The 19,220-nt window shown below is 49.4% G+C and overlaps 6 protein-coding genes across 6 annotated transcripts; 1 reads left to right on the top strand and 5 right to left on the bottom strand.

The window, feature by feature from the left end:
* Positions 1-1,544: 1,544 nt before the first annotated feature.
* ACHE_50726A (uncharacterized protein) lies at positions 1,545-3,446 on the bottom strand (the record flags this gene model as incomplete). The annotated part of the gene is made up of 1 exon (XM_043280474.1): positions 1,545-3,446. The coding sequence occupies one exon, from the start codon at positions 3,444-3,446 to the stop codon at positions 1,545-1,547; it is 1,902 nt and encodes a 633-aa protein (XP_043138050.1).
* Positions 3,447-4,247: 801 nt separating this feature from the next.
* On the bottom strand, positions 4,248-5,450 carry GCH1 (GTP cyclohydrolase I; the record flags this gene model as incomplete). The annotated part of the gene is made up of 5 exons (XM_043280476.1): positions 4,248-4,547; positions 4,608-4,912; positions 4,978-5,111; positions 5,167-5,260; positions 5,357-5,450. 5 exons carry the CDS (start codon positions 5,448-5,450, stop codon positions 4,248-4,250), a joined length of 927 nt encoding a protein of 308 aa, XP_043138051.1.
* A 649-nt stretch (positions 5,451-6,099) lies between these two features.
* On the bottom strand, positions 6,100-7,730 carry HAT2 (WD repeat RBAP46/RBAP48/MSI1 family protein; the record flags this gene model as incomplete). Its single annotated transcript, XM_043280477.1, has 6 exons — positions 6,100-6,274; positions 6,340-6,828; positions 6,886-7,347; positions 7,407-7,512; positions 7,585-7,644; positions 7,712-7,730. The coding sequence occupies 6 exons, from the start codon at positions 7,728-7,730 to the stop codon at positions 6,100-6,102; spliced, it is 1,311 nt and encodes a 436-aa protein (XP_043138052.1).
* Positions 7,731-8,406: 676 nt separating this feature from the next.
* ACHE_50729S (chromatin-binding exonuclease XRN1) lies at positions 8,407-12,651 on the top strand (the record flags this gene model as incomplete). The annotated part of the gene is made up of 2 exons (XM_043280478.1): positions 8,407-10,099; positions 10,154-12,651. 2 exons carry the CDS (start codon positions 8,407-8,409, stop codon positions 12,649-12,651), a joined length of 4,191 nt encoding a protein of 1,396 aa, XP_043138053.1.
* An 858-nt stretch (positions 12,652-13,509) lies between these two features.
* ACHE_50730A (cytochrome P450) lies at positions 13,510-15,304 on the bottom strand (the record flags this gene model as incomplete). Its single annotated transcript, XM_043280479.1, has 6 exons — positions 13,510-13,925; positions 13,979-14,593; positions 14,643-14,711; positions 14,765-14,849; positions 14,918-15,043; positions 15,104-15,304. The coding sequence occupies 6 exons, from the start codon at positions 15,302-15,304 to the stop codon at positions 13,510-13,512; spliced, it is 1,512 nt and encodes a 503-aa protein (XP_043138054.1).
* Positions 15,305-15,967: 663 nt separating this feature from the next.
* ACHE_50731A (snoRNA-binding rRNA-processing protein PWP2) lies at positions 15,968-18,848 on the bottom strand (the record flags this gene model as incomplete). Its single annotated transcript, XM_043280480.1, has 4 exons — positions 15,968-18,049; positions 18,105-18,600; positions 18,667-18,779; positions 18,831-18,848. 4 exons carry the CDS (start codon positions 18,846-18,848, stop codon positions 15,968-15,970), a joined length of 2,709 nt encoding a protein of 902 aa, XP_043138055.1.
* Between the last annotated feature and the right edge of the window lie 372 nt (positions 18,849-19,220).

Genomic DNA, 19,220 nt, shown 5'->3' on the forward strand with positions numbered 1-19,220 from the left:
TGCTTGAATGTATCTTGGAGAAGCCCAAGCTGCAATGGTCAGTTTCTTGGTGGCTCCCTTGACTGCTCCCACTAATGCCGGGCTCATCTTTGGGCGGAAAAAGCAGCTGTTCAAGCCCGGTTCGCAATGGCCATCTGAGTTTCCAGTCCTTGCAAGGTATTCTCCTTGCTTTCTTCTCTCTTTTCTCTTCTCTTTTTCTCTTTCTTCTCGCTCTTCGCTTCCCGCGCCTGGCGTAAGACGTGGTGTTTTCATGCCGCTCGTTGTCGGTCAGATTATCCTTTCGCCTGAGAACATAGATCTATCTACGTATTGCAAAATGGCAACAACTGAGCACGCTTGACGGCAAGCAAAAGAGGACCAATCGCTAGGGAACTGTCCGTCGTGATGTTCGATGTGAGGCTTTGCGGAGTGTTGTCTCCGGACACGGTCATTCCCACATCGACAGCCATGGAGCTGCAGCGCAGCATGTCGGAAAAACAGCCTGCAATCATTCAAGGGGATTTGACAGTCCGTTTTGCCCACCGCCTTAAATTGTACTCAAGAGTAAGAGTAGAGCACCCAGGACTGTGCTGGAATTTGGCCCTTTGAGGCATTTCCGGCCAACAATGGTTGCAATGCAATCTTGAAAAAAAAAAAAAAACAAAGTAAACGAAGTCCAACCAATGGTTTACGGCAGATAATCCAATCCTGGTATAATCCAAGCGCCAATCATCCTCTAGAGTGTCGAAAGTAACTTGTGGCAAGATCAGGTAACACCTGTGAAATTCATACGCTCACAAGTTCTATTCTTGCCTGTGATCCAACAAGTTTGCCGGGATTTACTTACCCTTTCATGTCTGAAATTGGTCCCAATAGTCTGGACCGACCAAAACGCTGGGTGCCTACCTGACAGAGGAGAAAGACCATAGCTTTGGATGATCATTAATTATCACAGAAGTCTGCGGAAACTGGTTATCATGATGGCAAAGCAGAACAGAACAGAGGTCTCCGTCCCTGATTGGTTCTTCATCCCGGACCATATTATCGTTGCCCGTTGGTATGGTACAAGCGAAATTCGAAAGTGTGTCTTGATCGATAATGAACGGGCGGCGATGGGAGATTGCCATGGGGGAATCCTCTGCGCTCGGCGTGGCAATGCACCCCAACAAATCAGAGAAGGGCTCAGAATAGAGAGAATCTATATAGATAAAAAGATGGAAATGACCCGGTGTTTGCAATATCTTGATACGAAGCCTTGGCTTGTAAGCCGCTGCTGCCAGTGGGAGGAGTAGTCGGTCGTGTGGTCAGGCTGAGGTTGGCAACTGCGGAGAATGATACGTTTGCACCGCCACATTATCGAGCAAGCCACACATATAAGCTGTGGCTTGAGATATACAACGATTCCGTATGGAGTAACTTGCCTATTATCGACTCCAAGGTAAATGCAAAGATCGTTTACCATCTATCATTTAACTTGCTTAGTACATCATGAATAGATATATCAATGGCGAAGATATTCCTGAACTTGACCAACGTCGGTCCCAAAGGAAAGCAACTAGCAAGCATCAGATAGATCCCTCACAGTAGTTATCGACCACCGCATCCTTCCACCAGTTTGATGGCTCATCGCTGTTCTTCTTTGCCTCATAAAGAATCAGGTGAAGAAACGAAGTCTCAGGCTCAAGCTGATAATCGCGCTTCAAGGACGGATCCATTTCACTCTGCACGTAGACCCACGCATACATAGCCCCCATATCCAACTGACGCCGGGCCATTTCTCTCAAGAGAAGGTCATCAGGCCGCTGCAGTTTTTCCCGATTCGCAGTGCGACCATAGTACTCGTACTGAAGCAGACCGTGCTCGCCAGCGGGGACACCGAAAAGGAACATGTTAGCCTCGTCAGGCGTTGGTACGTATTTCCACCGGATAAACTCTCTCAGAACTTCGTAGTTCGTGCGGAGGGCGGTGCCTTTCAATGCGTCGCGCAGCAGAGTCAACCCTTTCTGACCCAGGAGAAGGCGTCGGAAACCTGAGCGTGGGGTTCCGGATACGTTATGGGTGAAGCGCGACTCGATCTGAGCGAAGATGAACACTGCGTAGAAGATTTCATTGTCCGACCAGAGGTATTTGTTCTGGACTGCGAAGGTGCGACGGCGATTGTCGGGGATGTCCATGAGGAACCAAATTTTTTTCAGCACTCCCACGCAGCGAGAGGTAAGGGTATAGCCACTCTGATCGAACAAATTCATGATGTCGTTGACAACTTTTTCTCTGGAGTCGAGCATCTTAAGCCATCTCGGCGATGGGCGTATCTCCAACACTTGGCCGGGGATGTTTTCGGGTCTAGGGCCGCGACTGTAAACGGTAAACTTCTGGTAGCATGGATGAGCAAAAATCTGAGCAGTGTCACCAAAGCGCTTAAACGCGAAGCGTGTTATGGTTGCTTCAGGGTTCGCTTTCACGTAGGAGTAGAAGCGTTTGGAAGCCGCATACAGGTTGAGGAAATCGTCTAATTCAAACAAATCGATAACCCTAGCCAGCAGCTGTGGGAATGAGGTCAATACGCCAGGAAAGTTCAAATATGGGTTGAAGTGACGGCGGACTCTCGTTCCCTGAGACGCGGCTCCATGTCTGGGTCTATTCGCAGGAGTATTGTTCAGGCTTTGTAGCCAAGGAAGCTGCACGCTGTTGGTTGTAGGGCTATGCGGATGAGAAGCGCCAAATTTACATTCCTCGCGACCAGCCAAATAGCATCGCGGGTCCATATTCTCGTTCATTGACTGGACCGTCCTTCCAGTAGCATAATTGGCAGGGTCACTCGTCGCTCCAAATCTAACGGACTGAGGCGCCCCAGAAGCTTGAGCCGTCGACGAGGGAGGTGGCAAAAGAACGCCATCAAATCTCGCGGGAGCCACTTGGGGGAACACAACAGAGCCTTCGCGTGAAAATTGGACCAGAGAAGGCGTATTACCCTGGCCTCCTGGCTGCGGTCCTGGCTGCGACTGGGTGTTCTGTTGCTGGTCTGGCATGGAAATCATATCTTGTGGCGCTATACCAGCGATGCGTTGCTGGTGAATTAGGTAGGCCTGCAAAGACTGGTTTGCGTTCATGGGAATAAGTCTCTGCTCGGGCACAGCCAGCTGAGACATTTTCTGATTCGCATTCGACGCAGGAGCTGACTTGACTCGATGATGAGAACCCTGTTGTCCAATTACTGGCCGAGCACGAGGTTGGTTTGCATTGGGCATCGCCGCCGTCCGCATGAGCGCTCGAGTATTGGCTCGTGTATTACCACCAGTGGTCTCGCTCGCTGCAGGGCTCGTGCCTTGAGTCGCATTACCGCCCGAATCAGCTGCAGGGACCCGCTGATCTGACTGCGCTGAGGGCTGGCTATGATTGAAGTCGCACATTTGCAGCAAAATCTCAGAGGCCTCGAGAACCTCACGAACGTTTCTTGTCTGCGGCATATTTACTAACGTTAGTAACCCGTTTATTCTGATTTGGAGTGGAATTGTCAAAAGGCTCTTTAGGGCTGACACACTGGATATTCTAAAGTTGAATGGCCTTTGGATTGTTCTGAGGCGGTGGCAGAAAGTGAGAAGTAATGAAGAAAAGGGCATGAAGCTGGAGTTTTATGAGTGTGATTCATAGGTGGGATTGAAGCAGTGAATGGCTAGGGCTTGGACCTGTGAGGAAAGTTGTTTGTCATGAAAACAGAAAAGAATGAGAAATGGAACCTTGATAATGGAGCTCTTTCAAAAACACAACACTTCCAGTGAGTTCTGAGAGGAACAGATATATACAGTATGTCATTATGAATATCAAACAAAGGAGGACATGACTTAAAAGAGGCATAGATATCAACATCACGTAGGACAGTATTGGTTTGAGTTGAGGGGGGGGGGAAAGAGTCAAAGTGTTGAAACAGCCCAAACGCGCCCAGAGAGAATACCCCATAATTTACACAGAACCCATGAGTTGAAGTACACAGTTCGAAGCAAGATCATCTTCTCTCATCGGGAGAGACAGAAACATGTATAAGAACAAGGAAATGGTCGGAGCAACATCCAGAAAGGAAAAAAAAGAAAAAAAAAACGAGAAAGCAACACCAGAGCTCGCAAGATATTCGAAAAAAAAAAAAAAAAGCAACATGCCGTAACCCAATAACCTGTTGAAAGGTAAGCCACCGAAACTCCAACGCCATCAACGATATCCACTGTTAAACGAGGATAGCAAATATATGGCACAAGCAAGGGCTTGAAATCTCATTATCTATGCAGGAGCGTCAAGAACTCTTCACGAGTCTTTGCGCTCGACCGCATGCATCCCAGCATACAGCTTGTCGTGGTGGTGCTGCTTGTTTTCTGCACCCCACGCATCACCATGCATAGGTGGGAGGACTCCATAACGACTCCTACGCCTCGCGGCTTTAAGACTTCTGAGATGGCTAAGGCGACCTGCTTAGTGAGACGCTCCTGCACCTGAAGTCTCCGCGAAAACATTTCCGCAAGGCGAGCGAGCTTCGAAAGACCGAGGACACGACGGTCCGGAATATATCCAATGTGCATCTGTAATTAGATACTTGGTTAGCCAAGGCGCTCTGAGAAAGAAGGGGTAGCTTTTCGTACCTTTCCTGTGAATGGCACCATGTGATGTTCACACAAGGAAAACACCTCAATATCCTTGACAATAACGAGTTCGTCGTGGTCCTCGTGGAAAACGGCGCCATTGACGAGGTCCCGGACATTCTCTTCGTAACCCTTGGTGAAATACATCATGGCCTTGGCGTAACGCTCTGGTGTCTCCCGCAGTCCTTCTCTTTCTGGGTCTTCTCCAATGCACTCGAAGATTGTTCGTACAGCGCCTGCAAGCTTCTGTACCCGTTCTTCCACCTGCTCTGGGGTTGACTCAAGTCGCTCCCTAGTTCCGGGGCCTGCATAGAGAGAACGATGTCAGACACAGCACCAGGCGCATAATAGCCATGATCGCATCACTCACAAGGCCAGCTCAGTCCATCAAAATCAATTGGAGGTGCCAGAGTATAAGGACTCGCTGGTCGACTGACTGTCGCTGGCGGAGTCAGTGGGCCTCCCTCATCTCTTGGATCGCGCGGTGGGTCGTTCAGAGTAGGTCTGAAATTTGCTTGTCAATTTCTCGAATGCAATAGATAGTCCACCAGCGACATACCTGGAGCTACCTGAGCTGCGCACTGCAGGAGTCGGGCCGTTCTGGTCCTCTCTGTTGGCATTGATACCGTTGGAATCGCCAGCGGATTGTGTCTCTGTCTCGGACGAAGCAAACTCAGCCGGTATGCGCGGAGAGAAAGATGAAAGGATAGATGAATTGAGGCTTTCGCGCTCACGGGCAGCACGCGCACCAGAAGAGAGATGAAGAGGTGAACTACCATTAAGAACATGGGGAGGAATGGCCGACTTCGGTTTCGGCCCCTCCGGGGGCGACCCAGAAGCCATGAGTTCAGTGATAGATAAAGAGAAGAAGAAGAACGGGTAGTCAAAATTAGACGAATAAGGAGCAGGATAAAAGCGCTTCAAGAAACATAAATATCAGATTCCAATCACCAATTCAAATAATAAAAGTAATGGGAAACAGGTGGTTGACGATGAGATAGTGAAGTTAAGTGTATATATTTTTTTTTTTGCCGCGGGGGCGGCTTTTTTCGTCTGCCCGGCGTCAGTTCCCCGATTACTGTCATTTCTCACCGCCCAGGACACCGGACCAATGAAAGGCATGCTATATGATATTCCCGGTGAGGGGTTAAGATGGTGTGAGAGAGCTACAGAGTATGGGCTAGAGTAGTATTCCCTAGTATGTACTTTGTACGTAGTAGGGTTTGAGTAATAGTAAGATATGCCTAGTAGGGCTGATATGGAAGATCAATTGCGGGTCTATGCGACTAAATGACAAGTCTTCTGCAGTTCGTCAATCTCCCTAGAGCTATTGGTCAAGACGCTCGGCGCCACGCATGCATAAACAGGTGCAAATAGAGTCCTTTTCAAATTCTGAACGTCATCTGGCTTGCTTAGAAGTAAAACAATCAATACAAGAAGTGAGTGAAAATCACGTCGTACATGTATCCATATGCGTTTCCCCAGTGCCATATCAAGGCTCCAATTCCTCAGTCGGCACATCTTCCAGATCCTTGCCAACAATGGCATCCGACACCTTCCAGACCTGCAGCAAGTTGTCCTCTGCGGCGGAGCAAAGAACCCAAGGGTCATTGAGATTCCAGTTGAAGTCGGAGATACGGTTAGTGTGGCCACCGTGCATAAACAAACTGTAAATCGTTTCAAGTCAGCATATGTCTTCAAGATAATAGAGGAAAATTGAGGAGATACATACAGCTCCGGAGGCCCATCCTGTGCATCTTCGGGGCTTTGTTCCTCGCCTGCCCGACTAAGGTCCCAGAACATGATCTTACGATCGTAACTTGCACTGGCCAAGACGCTCTCCTCGAACGGGTGCCAGGAGATTGAGGTAACAGAATCGTTGTGGAATTCGAGTGCGTGAAGTTTGCTCTTCAGATTACGCAAATCCCATAGACCAATAGTCTTGTCTGCCGATCCAGTAGCCAAAACCGTCTCCGCAGCCGGGTTGAATGCAATAGTGTTAATTGCATCGCGGTGCTGGCCCTCGGCTGAAGCAGCGGCCGCACGAGTCGTGTCTGCTTCCCGAACATCGACGATTTGGAGAGTGATATCGTCGGATACGGTGCCAATGAGAGACGAATGGAGGGGGTGGTGCTGGACGTCGTTGACGATCGAGCTATGGTGTGTGAACGTGCGAGAAGGCTTGAGAGCCTTGTTACCCTTCGTGTATGTCGTCAAGTCCCTACAAGACAATTAGTACCTAGATAATTTGTTCGAAACAGGAATTTCATCGTCTTACCAGAGGCGAACAGTCTTGTCCTCGCTACCTGTCGCAAGATGACCCGCAACATGCGGACTCCAGCTAAGCCCAAAGCCTTCCTTTGTGTGGCCGAGAAGCTCCATTTGAGGGTTCACTGTCCCCGTTGGCAGACTTGGGTGTTTCGAGCGATCCCAGATCATCACCCTTCCATCCGTGCACATGGTAGCAATGACGTTTGGGTTCTGCGGTTGATACCGTGCCTTGTTGACTTCACCCTTGTGGTCGATCTTTTGCACAATGTTGAACTTGATCTCCATCGGGGCCTTCTTGGAGCTACCCCCATATCCGCCAATCTCGCCTCGTTCCTCGTCGTAATCATCGGGGTTGGGAGCGGTGGGGTTTGGAAGCTGCACATGGGCGATCTGCAGATAGTTTTGCGCATCGCTCGAGGTATGCGTACCAATCAATAGGCGATGGGTTGAGTAGGGTTTGTCTGGGACTCTGAGAAAACATGAGCAGACTTAACTGGGTGTAACGGGATTTGACTAGTGAGTGCATACTCTTGCTTATCCGGAAGCCATTGTGTTGTCAAAGTCGGCCACTCTAAAGCCGTACTAAGAATCATGTCATAGAGAAAGGGTGCATTCTTTTTCCATGTCTTGTATTCTAAACAACGTGAATCCTGTTTTAGCTTCCGGTCACGGCGAAATCTGTGGGTTTGCAGTCAGCCCTTCTTACCCTCATTGATGATCTTTTCTTCAGTGCGCTCTTCTTCTCTCTCCTCCTGCTCTTCGAATCCTGCATCCGAGAGCAACGTCAGCAAAAGTTCTGTGCAAAACAAGGTAATTGCAGAGCTGATTCCTACCTTCCTCGTAGTTATCCATGGTGGTCTGAGAATGCGAAACCAGGAACGAAAATTATAAAAATTACGCGAAAGGAATACCGGAGTCTCAATCGTCACACAAAAAGAGTATTAAAAATTCTCAAGAGTGGTGTAAATGGTAGCTAGTCGGGGTCCTCGACAAGCAGAGCTTAGTGTTGCGAGCAGGGAAAGCTCTCTTCGTCTTTCTTAGAGAAACGCGACGTTTCCCCGTCCAGGCGCGTTAATGGGCGTCTCGAATCCACTAGACTCGATGCGGAAAGCACAGGCTTGGCATGATGATGACTGTTATCCGAGCGACTGCGGGCAAGTTGGAACCTCCCACTTCGTTGCCACAAGGAATCTTACTTGCCAACTTGTACTCAACGGCGTTTCTATCGCCCTCTTTTTTTATCACTTCTTTCCTTATTGTATTCCCTTTCCAATTAGTCTGGGGTATTTTGTTCTTATCTGTTTTTGTTTTTGCCTCGCACGTTTTCTGAGGATACCCGGTGCTTTCTTTTTGTCTACGACCACACTGTCGTTTTCTGAGTATATCCTTTGTGAAATTGGGTTCTTCATTGAGTTCTGACGACGACTACGACGACCCGACGAACCAAACGGACGATTGAAAGACGAATTTTTTACCCCTACCTGTATTGTATTCTTGTAACGACATTACCGTTGACGCTTGATTCATCATGGGTGTTCCGAAATTCTTTCGCTGGCTGAGTGAGCGGTATCCGGCCATCTCGATGCTCATCGCAGAGAACCGGATACCTGAATTCGATAATCTATATCTTGACATGAACGGTATTATTCACAACTGTACGCACAAGGACAGCGATTCACCAACGTTTCGCATGACGGAGGATCAAATGTTCATCGCTATATTCAACTATATCGAACACCTGTACGGCAAGATCAAGCCAAAAAAGCTTTTCTTCATGGCCGTTGATGGTGTTGCGCCCCGCGCGAAGATGAACCAACAGCGTGCGCGACGGTTTCGGACAGCTCTAGACGCCGAAGTAGCGAAGGAGAAGGCTATCAGTCAGGGAATGGAAATGCCAAAGGAGGATGCATTCGACAGCAATTGTATCACTCCAGGAACGGAGTTCATGGCGAAGTTGACAGAACAGTTGAAGTATTTTGTCAACAAGAAGATCTCGGAGGACAAGGATTGGCAAGGAGTTGATATTGTTCTGTCTGGTCATGAGGTACCGGGTGAAGGTGAACACAAGATCATGGAATACATCCGGCGTTCGAAAGCACAGCCCGGTTACGATTCGAATCTTCGCCATTGTCTTTACGGTCTTGATGCCGATCTTATCATGCTGGGACTTCTCAGCCATGATCCCCATTTCTGTCTTCTTCGTGAAGAGGTCACTTTTGGTCGACAGGTTCAGAAGAAGCCCAAAGAACTTGAGCATCAAAATTTCTATTTATTGCATATCTGCATGGTTCGGGAGTACTTGGAGTTGGAGTTCCAAGAATTGGAGCAGGAAGGCGTTTTGGGATTCCATTTTGACATGGAGCGGGTTATTGATGACTTTATCCTTATGGCATTCTTTGTCGGAAACGACTTTTTGCCTAATTTGCCGAATCTGCATATCAACGAGGGTGCCTTGGCTTTGATGTTCAAGATCTACAAGGATATCTTGCCAAAAATGGGTGGTTACATCAATGAACAAGGTGTTATCAACCGTGAACGATTAGGGATGCTTGTTAATGCTCTGAGTGACGTGGAATATCGCTTCTTCGAGGCCGAGTACTCGGACGCGCAATGGATTCGCGCCAAGAAGAATGAAGGTGTCCCGGAACCAAATGGGAAGCCCAAGAGCCTCACAGTCACCCCGGCTCAGAAGAAACTTTTCAAAGACGTGAAAAAGTACGTTCTAAACCGACCTGAAAAGGCGGTGGAGCCGAAACCTTTGGACCTTCCTTCTACGCTTCCAGCTCGTGATCGCAAGTTTCTTGAACAGCTCGCGGAAGATCTTCGACTGCCATGGACAACGGTCCCTGATGAGCATGGTGACCGGTTTCTCCGGCTTCAACTCCCTGCGAGCGAAAATGATGACGATGACGATGAGGAAGATGAAGAAGCTTCCATGGCCGTTCATCGTATCATCCGGAAGTATGATAACGCCAAGGTGGAAGAGCTGTCACCCGAGGAGGCCCAGGAGGCGGCGGAGAAGAAGTACGAAATGAAGTTTCAGGAGTGGAAAAACAACTACTACCAGAGCAAATTTGGTTGGGGCTTGGAAAGCCATGAGGAGATGAGAGAATTGACCGAGAACTACTTTCAAGGTCTTCAATGGGTACTATACTACTATTACAGAGGCATTGCATCCTGGCCCTGGTTCTTCCGCTATCATTATGCTCCAATGATTTCTGGTTAGTGCTCCAGTGCGTTTCACAGTGATTTATCCTAACAGGCCTTTCCTTTAGATGTGAAACATGGTTTGAACGCCGATGTGAATTTCAACCTTGGCCAGCCGTTCCGGCCATTCGACCAGCTTATGGGTGTTCTGCCTGACCGAAGCAAGAAAATTGTCCCTCCTGCCTATCGGGATCTGATGACCTCGCCTGAATCGCCTATCATCGATTTCTACCCTCGCGATTTCGAATTGGACATGAACGGGAAGAAGATGGAATGGGAGGCTGTCGTCAAAATCCCGTTCATCGAGGAACGCCGCTTATTGGATGCCCTTGATAAGAGAGAGAACCTTTTGACCCCTGAAGAAAAGACAAGGAACGATTTTGGCGTCAGTCTCAAGTTCACCTACTCCCCCGATGTACAATTCATATATCCGTCGTCCCTTCCTGGCGTCTTTCCCGAAATCCCGCATTGCCATTGCATCGAGAACGTCTTTGATTTGCCTACCATGGATGGCCTGGAACCGTATATTGGGTTGGTTGAAGGCGTACAACTAGGTGCTGCAGCGTTAGCTGGATTCCCCAGCCTGAAGACTCTGCCGCATGTCGGTCAACTAGGTTTCCACGGAGTAACCGTGTTTCAGCAAGAGAGCCGTAACGAAAGCATGGTCATTACGCTTCTCGAGCCCGGCAGCAGGTCGACTAGTGAACTGGCCAAGTCTAAACTAGGGAAGCGCGTTTTTGTGGGGTATCCTTTCCTCCAGGAAGCTTTCGTCGTCCGCGTTTCCGATGAGTTATTTGACTACACGCTTCCTGAAGGATCGCCGTATGTTGTTGCTACCCCACACTCCCCTCCAGAGATTGAACGGTGGAGCAAAAAGGCCGATAGGATTGAAGGTGTCTATAGCAAACGATTGGGCACGATCATCGGCCCTGTGGAGGCAATGGTCCATGTCCAAATGCTCAAGGGATTGCTCAAGACAGACGAGGGCGCCACCATGAAGGAATTTGCCGACATCCCTGGGCTGGAGACCGATTATGCCCTTCAGTTGATCGTCGATGAAGTAGTGAACCCCGACGAACGATTCATCGAACGGGAGGCCCTGCCGATTGAGGAGGAATTCCCCGAGGGATCTCGAGCCTTCTTCCTCGGGGACTTCAACTACGGTAGACCCGTTCATATTACTGGCCATGATGACGGCAAGGTCAACGGTATGATTGCTTCTGTGAAAGGGCGAGACCCTGAATTTGGAAAGGAACGTGCCCGGGAAGCGGAGAAGTTCTGTCCATACATGCCTTCCTATGCCATTGCGAAAAGCTTACATTTGAATCCCCTCGTGCTGGCGAAGATCACATCTTCATTCAGCGTTGACATTGAAGGCCAGCGCGTAAACCTGGGACTTAACTTGAAGTTCGAAGCGAAGAAGCAGAAGGTTCTTGGTTATTCACGCCGTGGAGATTCAGGCTGGGAGTTCAGTCCAAAAGCGGTCAACCTGTTGCAGCAGTATATGATCAATTTCCCGGAGTTTATTGCGGGTATTCAGGCAAACCCTCAGCGTGACCGGTATCAGCCCACCGACTTCTACCCTGAGGAGGTTGCTCTCCAAAAAATGAAGGATATCCGGGACTGGCTGAAGTCGATCGAGGCTAAGAGTTTTGAGAGGGTCCCTCTCGAGGCTGAACAACTCGACTCGGATGTGGTCAAGGTGATCGAACAGGACGCGGACGCATATAATCAGAACTTGCCGCCGATGTTGCCTAAGAAGATCCGCGGTGTCCCTCGAAGTGCACTTCTTCGCCCTTCGGATGTTGAACAGCGACTTGGAAACCAGAGTTTCAAGCTTGGGGACCGTGTTGTCTACGCCCAGGACTCCGGTAAAGTGCCAATCGCCACCAGAGGAACTGTTATTGGCCTTACCCGCACGCCACGGGCGCTATTGCTCGACGTCGTATTCGATGCTACATTCATGAGCGGCACAACATTGGGAGATAGATGTTCACCCTTCCGAGGCCAGACTGTCTTAGCCTCTTCCGTGTTGAACGTGTCGTATCGACAGCTGATCGCCAGTACCCGAGCAGCCGCAAGCCAACAGGCACAGAGTCATATCTCGCCTCTGACGACTGCTGGCTATGGAACACCTCTGGGACCAAATGGGCAGGGCCAGCTGAGAAGCGCACCGGCTCCTCCTCCGTTGAAGAGCTCCTACCGTGGTGCTGTGGCTGGCAACGGACACGCACCAAGAGGCCGTGGCCGTGGCGGACCCCAGCAAACCAGCTTGCCTTTCCGTCCTCATCCTAACAACGGTGTGCCCCCAACTGGTCCTCGCGGAAACGGCAGAGGCCGTGGAAGCTATGGTCGAGGAGGGTACCACGCGCTGGACAATCGCAACCCGGATGAGGGAATTTTCAAGAACAACCCGAACTTCCAGCCTAAGAACTATTCCCAGGTCCCGCCGCCTGCCTCCGTGGATGTACGTGGACGTGGTCGTGGCCGCGGGGGCTTCCGGGGAGCATTCCGAGGCCGGGGTGCGCCACGTGGAAGAGGTGCCGCTGCAGCAGGTGACTCTTAATCGCGATGTTTGTCATTTTTGTTTCTGATGGATTCGGTTTGGTTTTATGATTATTCATGTAGTAGATATTGATTAGTAGCCTTGTTGATCGGGCATTTTGTGTTGTATAAGCTATTGGGTATTAAAAAGGGTGTCGCAGCACATATAAATCAGGGCCCTGGTTTAGATATGTTAGACGGATTGAGGCTACACTGAATCATGGGAATTATACCCAGCATACAAAGTTTGGCTCGTTTACACCCGTGAAACAGCGTATTATGGTTATATCCCCAGGTCATGTACAACCCATCAGTTTACTCGCCCTTATATATAAGCGTGGGTCATCGTGAAAGGCATAAATAGTCACACTTTTAGGTGATATATATCAAAACTTGCTCCGCAGCTGCTCAACATAGCACTGGGTTGTACTTACTGCTTTACACTTACTACTTTACTACCACTATATGCGTATCGTAGAAACAGCAGTATACGCAACGTGGAAGCAACCTCACCACGGAGACCTCAGGAGAGACCAAGACAGACACCAAGCATCGGAGAAGAAGTTACCAGGATGAATCAATCCAAATAGGAGTATACAAAACTGCTCAGCTGTCTGGTTGAGTATCACTTTGTCAACTGCTTTTTTCATGGGCTAACCAGAGTTGAACCCGATGGGGGAAGCTTTTGGAATAAATTACAAAAGCCATAATTTCATTGATTATTAGAAATTTCCTGGACCTAACAAACAAAAATAATATTCAATTTCTCTGTTAACTGATGAACTGACTTTTGTGCCAACCATATGCATAAAATCCAAATTCCACCTAATCTTTTTTCACCATGGATAACCAAAGACTCAGGAGAAAACAATCCTTCCAATCAAGCAACAACCCCCTCCCTCCTCCTCATAACAATCCTTGTCTCCATATTAGGCATAATCTGCTCTCCAATCCTCACATTCGCCGGCCTCTCGTTCCTCTCCCCCTCATACTTAAACTCATACTCCGCAATAATCCGGCTCATAATCGCCTTGATCGTAACCGACGCGAAGAACCGACCAGGGCATGCCTGGCGTCCGAATCCGAAATGCATATTGTGCGGGCCGATACTGACGAAACTGTTCGTTTTGATCTCGGGCGTCGTGGACCAGCGGAGGCCGGAGAAGGGGGTTGGCTCGGAGATGATGTTGGGGTCGCGCGAGAGGGGGCCCGCTGCGAAGCAAATGTGGGCGCCGCGGGGAAGGACTAGGCCACCGGTGAGAACTACGGGACAGCGGACGATGCGATGCATGGAGACTGCTTGCATTAGTTGTTGGGTTAGGTGGATGGGGTGGGGTGGTGATGCTTACCTTCGCCGGTAGGGTTGAACCGCTGCACTTCCTTCATGAAGCTATCCATGCGATGCTGGGAGATGAATGACGACTGTTTCGCGTTGGTCCAACCATTCGCAAGCGTAGCCTGGATCTCCTCTCGTAATGGCTCCAGATATTCCGGCATCTCTATCAAATCGTAAAGCATATGCGTCATTAGCATCGAGCTTGTATGCACAACCGCCAAACTCATGATAATGAAGAGATTATGCGCCATGAAATCCGCATCCGCATCACGAGGGTTATCAGCCGCATCCATCATCCACTGCAGAAAGTCATCCGGCTTCTGATAATTCGGGTTATGCTTTTCCTCATGGCGACGCGCATTGATCATGGGAATGAACAGCTCCTGCTTGACGAATTTGACCTGCTCATTGAGCTTGCGTACGCTGGGAAGGAACTTGGCGACTAGGGGACGGAGGAGCTTGGGGAATGGGCGGAGGAGAACGACTGTGATGCCGACGTTGATGGTGTAGTTGGTGACGGTTTCTAGCCATTTCTCGTTTCGACAGATGGAGTCGCCGCATATGATTCTGGAGGTGGCGCGGGTGAGGATGCCTAGTAGCATGTTGTATGCATTGATGGGAGTCCACTCTTCGCCATGGTCAGTATCGCTAAGTTTTCAGTATCTGACAAAACTCACCATCACACTTGGGGACTTCAATGTCAAAGGCATACTGAAGCTCATCAATGAGTTTAGGAACCAACCGACCTGTTCAAAGTCAGTATCCACCACAGCTAGACTCGACAGCCTTGCTAACTCACCAATCGCAGGATTTAACCGCTTCGTAACAGTGAAAGAAGGCAAACGACTTTCAACCAACACATTTGTATACTTCCCGAGCACATTCTAGCCAAACGATTAGCCATTACCGTTTCCTTCAGTAGGACAACAAGGGGGAAAAGAAATCCACGAACGTTATACTGAGCATCCAAGGAGCTCAGCTCAGATGGCCCAACATTACGCAGCTCATCGATATACTTGGCCGGCAACACGATCAAATCACCGTCGGCTTTGAGGATGCGAAACGGGGTGTCTTTGTACTAAACACAGACAGCTGTTAGCCTTGTTTTGTTCAATTTGTATAACGGTCAAGAACATACCTTTTCATAACCTTCGTCAATGAGCTGCGAACCAACGGAGTAAAAAATCACACGATTGAAGAAAGCAGGCAGGTAGCGACTGTACTTGACAGTAGGCACGTCGATGAGATCGCCATTTGGCTCATAGAGAACGAATACACCCAATATCAAGGCAAAAGCGATGGCCCAATGCCAAGTGCCCAAGCCAAAGTCTTCGAGCATCGTGAAGACAAGGGAGGCTTGTATTCAGGTATTTGGTGGATCTGGATAAGGGGCGAAGAAATTAAGGAAGAGTAGTCGATCTGTGCAAAGAAGAATGGAACAGATAGATGTCAGAATATAGAGAAGAGAGCAAAAGAGGGAATATTTATTTATACCCTTAAAGGAGTATAAACAGGGCAAATTCCATTCTGTGATTGCTTGCTTCCTCTTTGCCATTCACTGAGCAATCTCTACAAACAGAACTGGGGGCAGTGAATACACTATTTTAAGAAAACAAACATACTTGAAGTATTGCATCTACTACAGCTATCCCCTGATTCTCCTTCACTTCCATGTGCTCATGTATGTCTCTGAGAAGAGCTCATGATGCTTGCAGAAAAGACATTAGGGTTGGTGTTGTTTAATGATAAAAAGGCGACAAAGAAAAGCAAAGACAAGACCACTTTAGAAGATAAAGATAGACAGTAGCTGTTTAATTAAGCTTACACATGATTTACGAGCATAGGAGCTAAGACCATCTGTCTATTGAACCAATTGAACTTTTGACTATCCCCTTTTATCTTTCCAGGTATATCACAGTAGACGAAACGCCAGGCGCAGATGCAATAGAAACAGAAAGAACGTAGAAAAAGGTATATAGATACAGATATACAGAATAATCGATTACTCGAGCCCGATCCATTCATCTTCACCGTCGTCCTCGTCGGCATCAGCCATGTTTTCATCATTTCCGTTAACATCGTTTCCGTCCTCGATTTGTGAAAGGAGAGGAGCGCTGGGCTTCTTTTTCGCAAGCACGGGCTGCGAGAGAAGATACTTGAGGTTGTAAGCGTTTCGCTCTGTCAATTTCTTCAGGTTGTCGCGGATGTCATCGATAGCACGCTGAACGGCACGGAGCTCCTGGGCAAATGTGCCCGAGTTATCCTTGAGGTACCGACCATGGCTGCTCAGTATAGACTCGAACCAGAGAAGGTTGAATTCGAGATGAGGTGTCTCTTCAGCAGCATAGGCAACAAAACGTAGGAGACGGGGGAGGTAGACGGTGGGCAAGGAACGAACGACATGGGGAATTTCGGATGGGGGAATTCCTTCATAGACGGCACGGATGAGTTTCGACTCGTTGAGACGGAATGCCATGACCAGTGCTTTCAGGAACGTAGCATCGTCATCAGCGATGTCGGCCTTGGATGCCTTCTTGGCGTTCTCGAGAGTGGAGAGAATGGTAGATGGTGTAATGTCGATATCGAGGTCGAAGGGATCGAAGATGAATTCTGTATCCAAGCTGTAGATGAGAAGACCCTCTGTGGAAGCTGCACAGAATGCACGACCAGTGGGCGCAAAGTCGACGGATGTGACACGCACTTCGGGACGAGTCCGACGGGCACCTGCGTCACCACGTTTGGCGCCAGGAAGGGCACGGTCAATGCGGTCTTCCAGATCGGATGCTTCGCCTGCCTCGTCAATGAGACCCCGGGGACCCGCTTCAGTCAAGTCACGACTGTTGAGGAATTCCTGGGTACCGTCAAGAGAAGTGTTGATGGAAACGGTGAACTTCTTGACCAAAGAACCGGTCCTCACGTCGTATAAACAGATATATTTGCTGTTTCCTCCGGCCAGAATACAGCTGCCGTCGGCGCTGTATGTGATTCGGTTGAAAGACTTGGTTCCTTCCGCGGTGGCTGCGGTCCGGCGATCAGACACCTTACGTCCTCCGGAGACATCGCGACGTCCGTCAACACCACCCTGCTGGACTGCGTCTTCCACAGACCAGAAAGACAACTGGCCGTCCAAGGTAGACGCGGCCACCTGTTTTCCATCCGGTCGAAATGCGACACTCAGAACGTCAGACATGAGCTGCAGAGGCTCGCTGGTCTGAGATCGACCGAAAATGCTCCATATCCGAACAGTGCGGTCCCAGCTACCACTGACTAGGTGACTTCCATCGGCAGCAAAGGCAAGGCTGACAATGGGTCCTTCATGGCCCGACAGCTGATCCAGCAACTGTCCAGTCTGAACTGACCACACATGAATGTCGAATGAATCTGGAGAGCCAGCGCAAACAACTTCGCCGCTGGGGTCAACCGCGAGCGACGAGAAGGACAGTCGAGACGGTGCCGTGAAGGTTCGGAAGTTACGGTAACGAATAAGGTCCCATGCACGTACAGAGCCGTCTAAGGACGAGGTATATAACACACTACCCTTCTTGGCGAACTCGCACGCAGTCACCCCACTGGTATGCTCTGTGAAAGTCACAATGCAGAAGCCGGACTTGACGTCCCAAACCTTGATCTTTCCGTCGTCAGAAGCGGTAACAATCTTTTGGCTATCAGGGGAGTACGCAATCGCATTCATCGAGTCCAAGTGCCCCTGCTGCTTGAGGATGTACGACTCCGATTGCCATTCCCACACAAGCAACTGGCCATGCTTCGATGAACCAAGCGCCAGCCACTCTCCAGACTTATTGATCGTGACATAGTCGATATTACTCTGAGAGACACTCAGGAGATGAATCGGGTTGAAATCGGGTAGGTCGTAGAGGCCAAACAGGCCATTGGAGAAACCCACGATCAAGAGACCGGTAGCCGCATGGAATGTAGCGCAGTTCACCTTGGCATCCTGCTGCATGAAATAGTCCTTCTTGACGATTCTCCACCGGGCGTCTGAAATGTCTTCCATGGTCTCCGGATCCTTCTTTGCGACATATTCCCACCTGAACAAGGCACCATCTTGGCTAACGGTGTAGATCTAGATGCAATATGTTAAGACGTAGTTTACAACGATGGCTGTCATGCAGACTTACTGCTTCTTGGTCAGCCGAGAAGTATACACCCTTGACACCCTGCCGGTGTCCTGCCAAAGTCGTAGGCTCAAAACCCTCCTCCGGATCCAAGCTCCATATCCGTGCGGTCAAATCCTTGGAGGCCGTGAGCACGAAGCGAGAATCGCTGGACCACTCGAGATGCTCAATAGCATCAAAATGACCTGCCAGATCTCGGTGAAGCACAAAGGGTGCGAATTCGAGCTCGCCGTTGGTGTCCGTTCCCGGTGTCGACGGGGTGTGCCAGAATTGCAATCGTCTCCCTACACCAACTGCGAAAAATCGCCCCGACGGAGAGAATTTGAGGGCGGCCACACGTCCCTTAAAGGAGAAGTGATGGATCACAATTCTGCGGTATAAATTTGTCAAAATCGCACGGCCATTCTCGTCGACGGAAAGCAATAAATTGCCCTTGGGCGATAGGTCCAACCGGTCGATGTTGGTGCGATGCGCAAACGGGAGGGTATAGGAGGTGTTGCTTGCGAGATGTCAGTTCATGGTCATGATAGCACAATCAATAGTAGCGAAAATTAGTGATACATACTGCACCAGGTCAAAAACCGTGACCCGATTGCCTACCGGCGACAGCAGACAGGTTCCATCGGGAGTAAAAAGTAGGTTGCCTTTGCGATAGACCGTCCCCAGAAGGTTGGAGAACTAACAGTAGTCAGAAAGAGGGACAGTGGTCGCATATAGCTGTGAGCATACCTTGAAATCCGTCTTCATGGTGCCAATCGTCCACTTGACTTTTTTTCTCTTTTGCGCTCGTCCAAAAAATGTCTTCCTAAACGGGCGATAAGAGAAGAACAGATCAAATGTTAATCCGATCCGGGATGCGCTAGTCCTAATGTAGTAAAATGCTATCTGGGGGACACTCTATTCCCAAAGGGTACTAGCGGCGCGTGATCCACCAATTCAGGGGCAACTCCAAGCCTGGGATTGATTTCGCCCAAAGAAGGCACGCCGGCGACTTTGGATCGGGAGCTTCCAGCTTGCGTTCTTCTCTATTTCTCTTCTTCGACCTCCTTCCTCATCTCCCATCTGCTTCCTCCCCATTGTCTGTGCCAGCTTTGTTTGTGCTTCACTGGCTTCATTTCC

Source organism: Aspergillus chevalieri, chromosome 5 (assembly GCF_016861735.1).
Source record: "Aspergillus chevalieri M1 DNA, chromosome 5, nearly complete sequence".
NCBI lineage: Eukaryota > Fungi > Ascomycota > Eurotiomycetes > Eurotiales > Aspergillaceae > Aspergillus > Aspergillus chevalieri.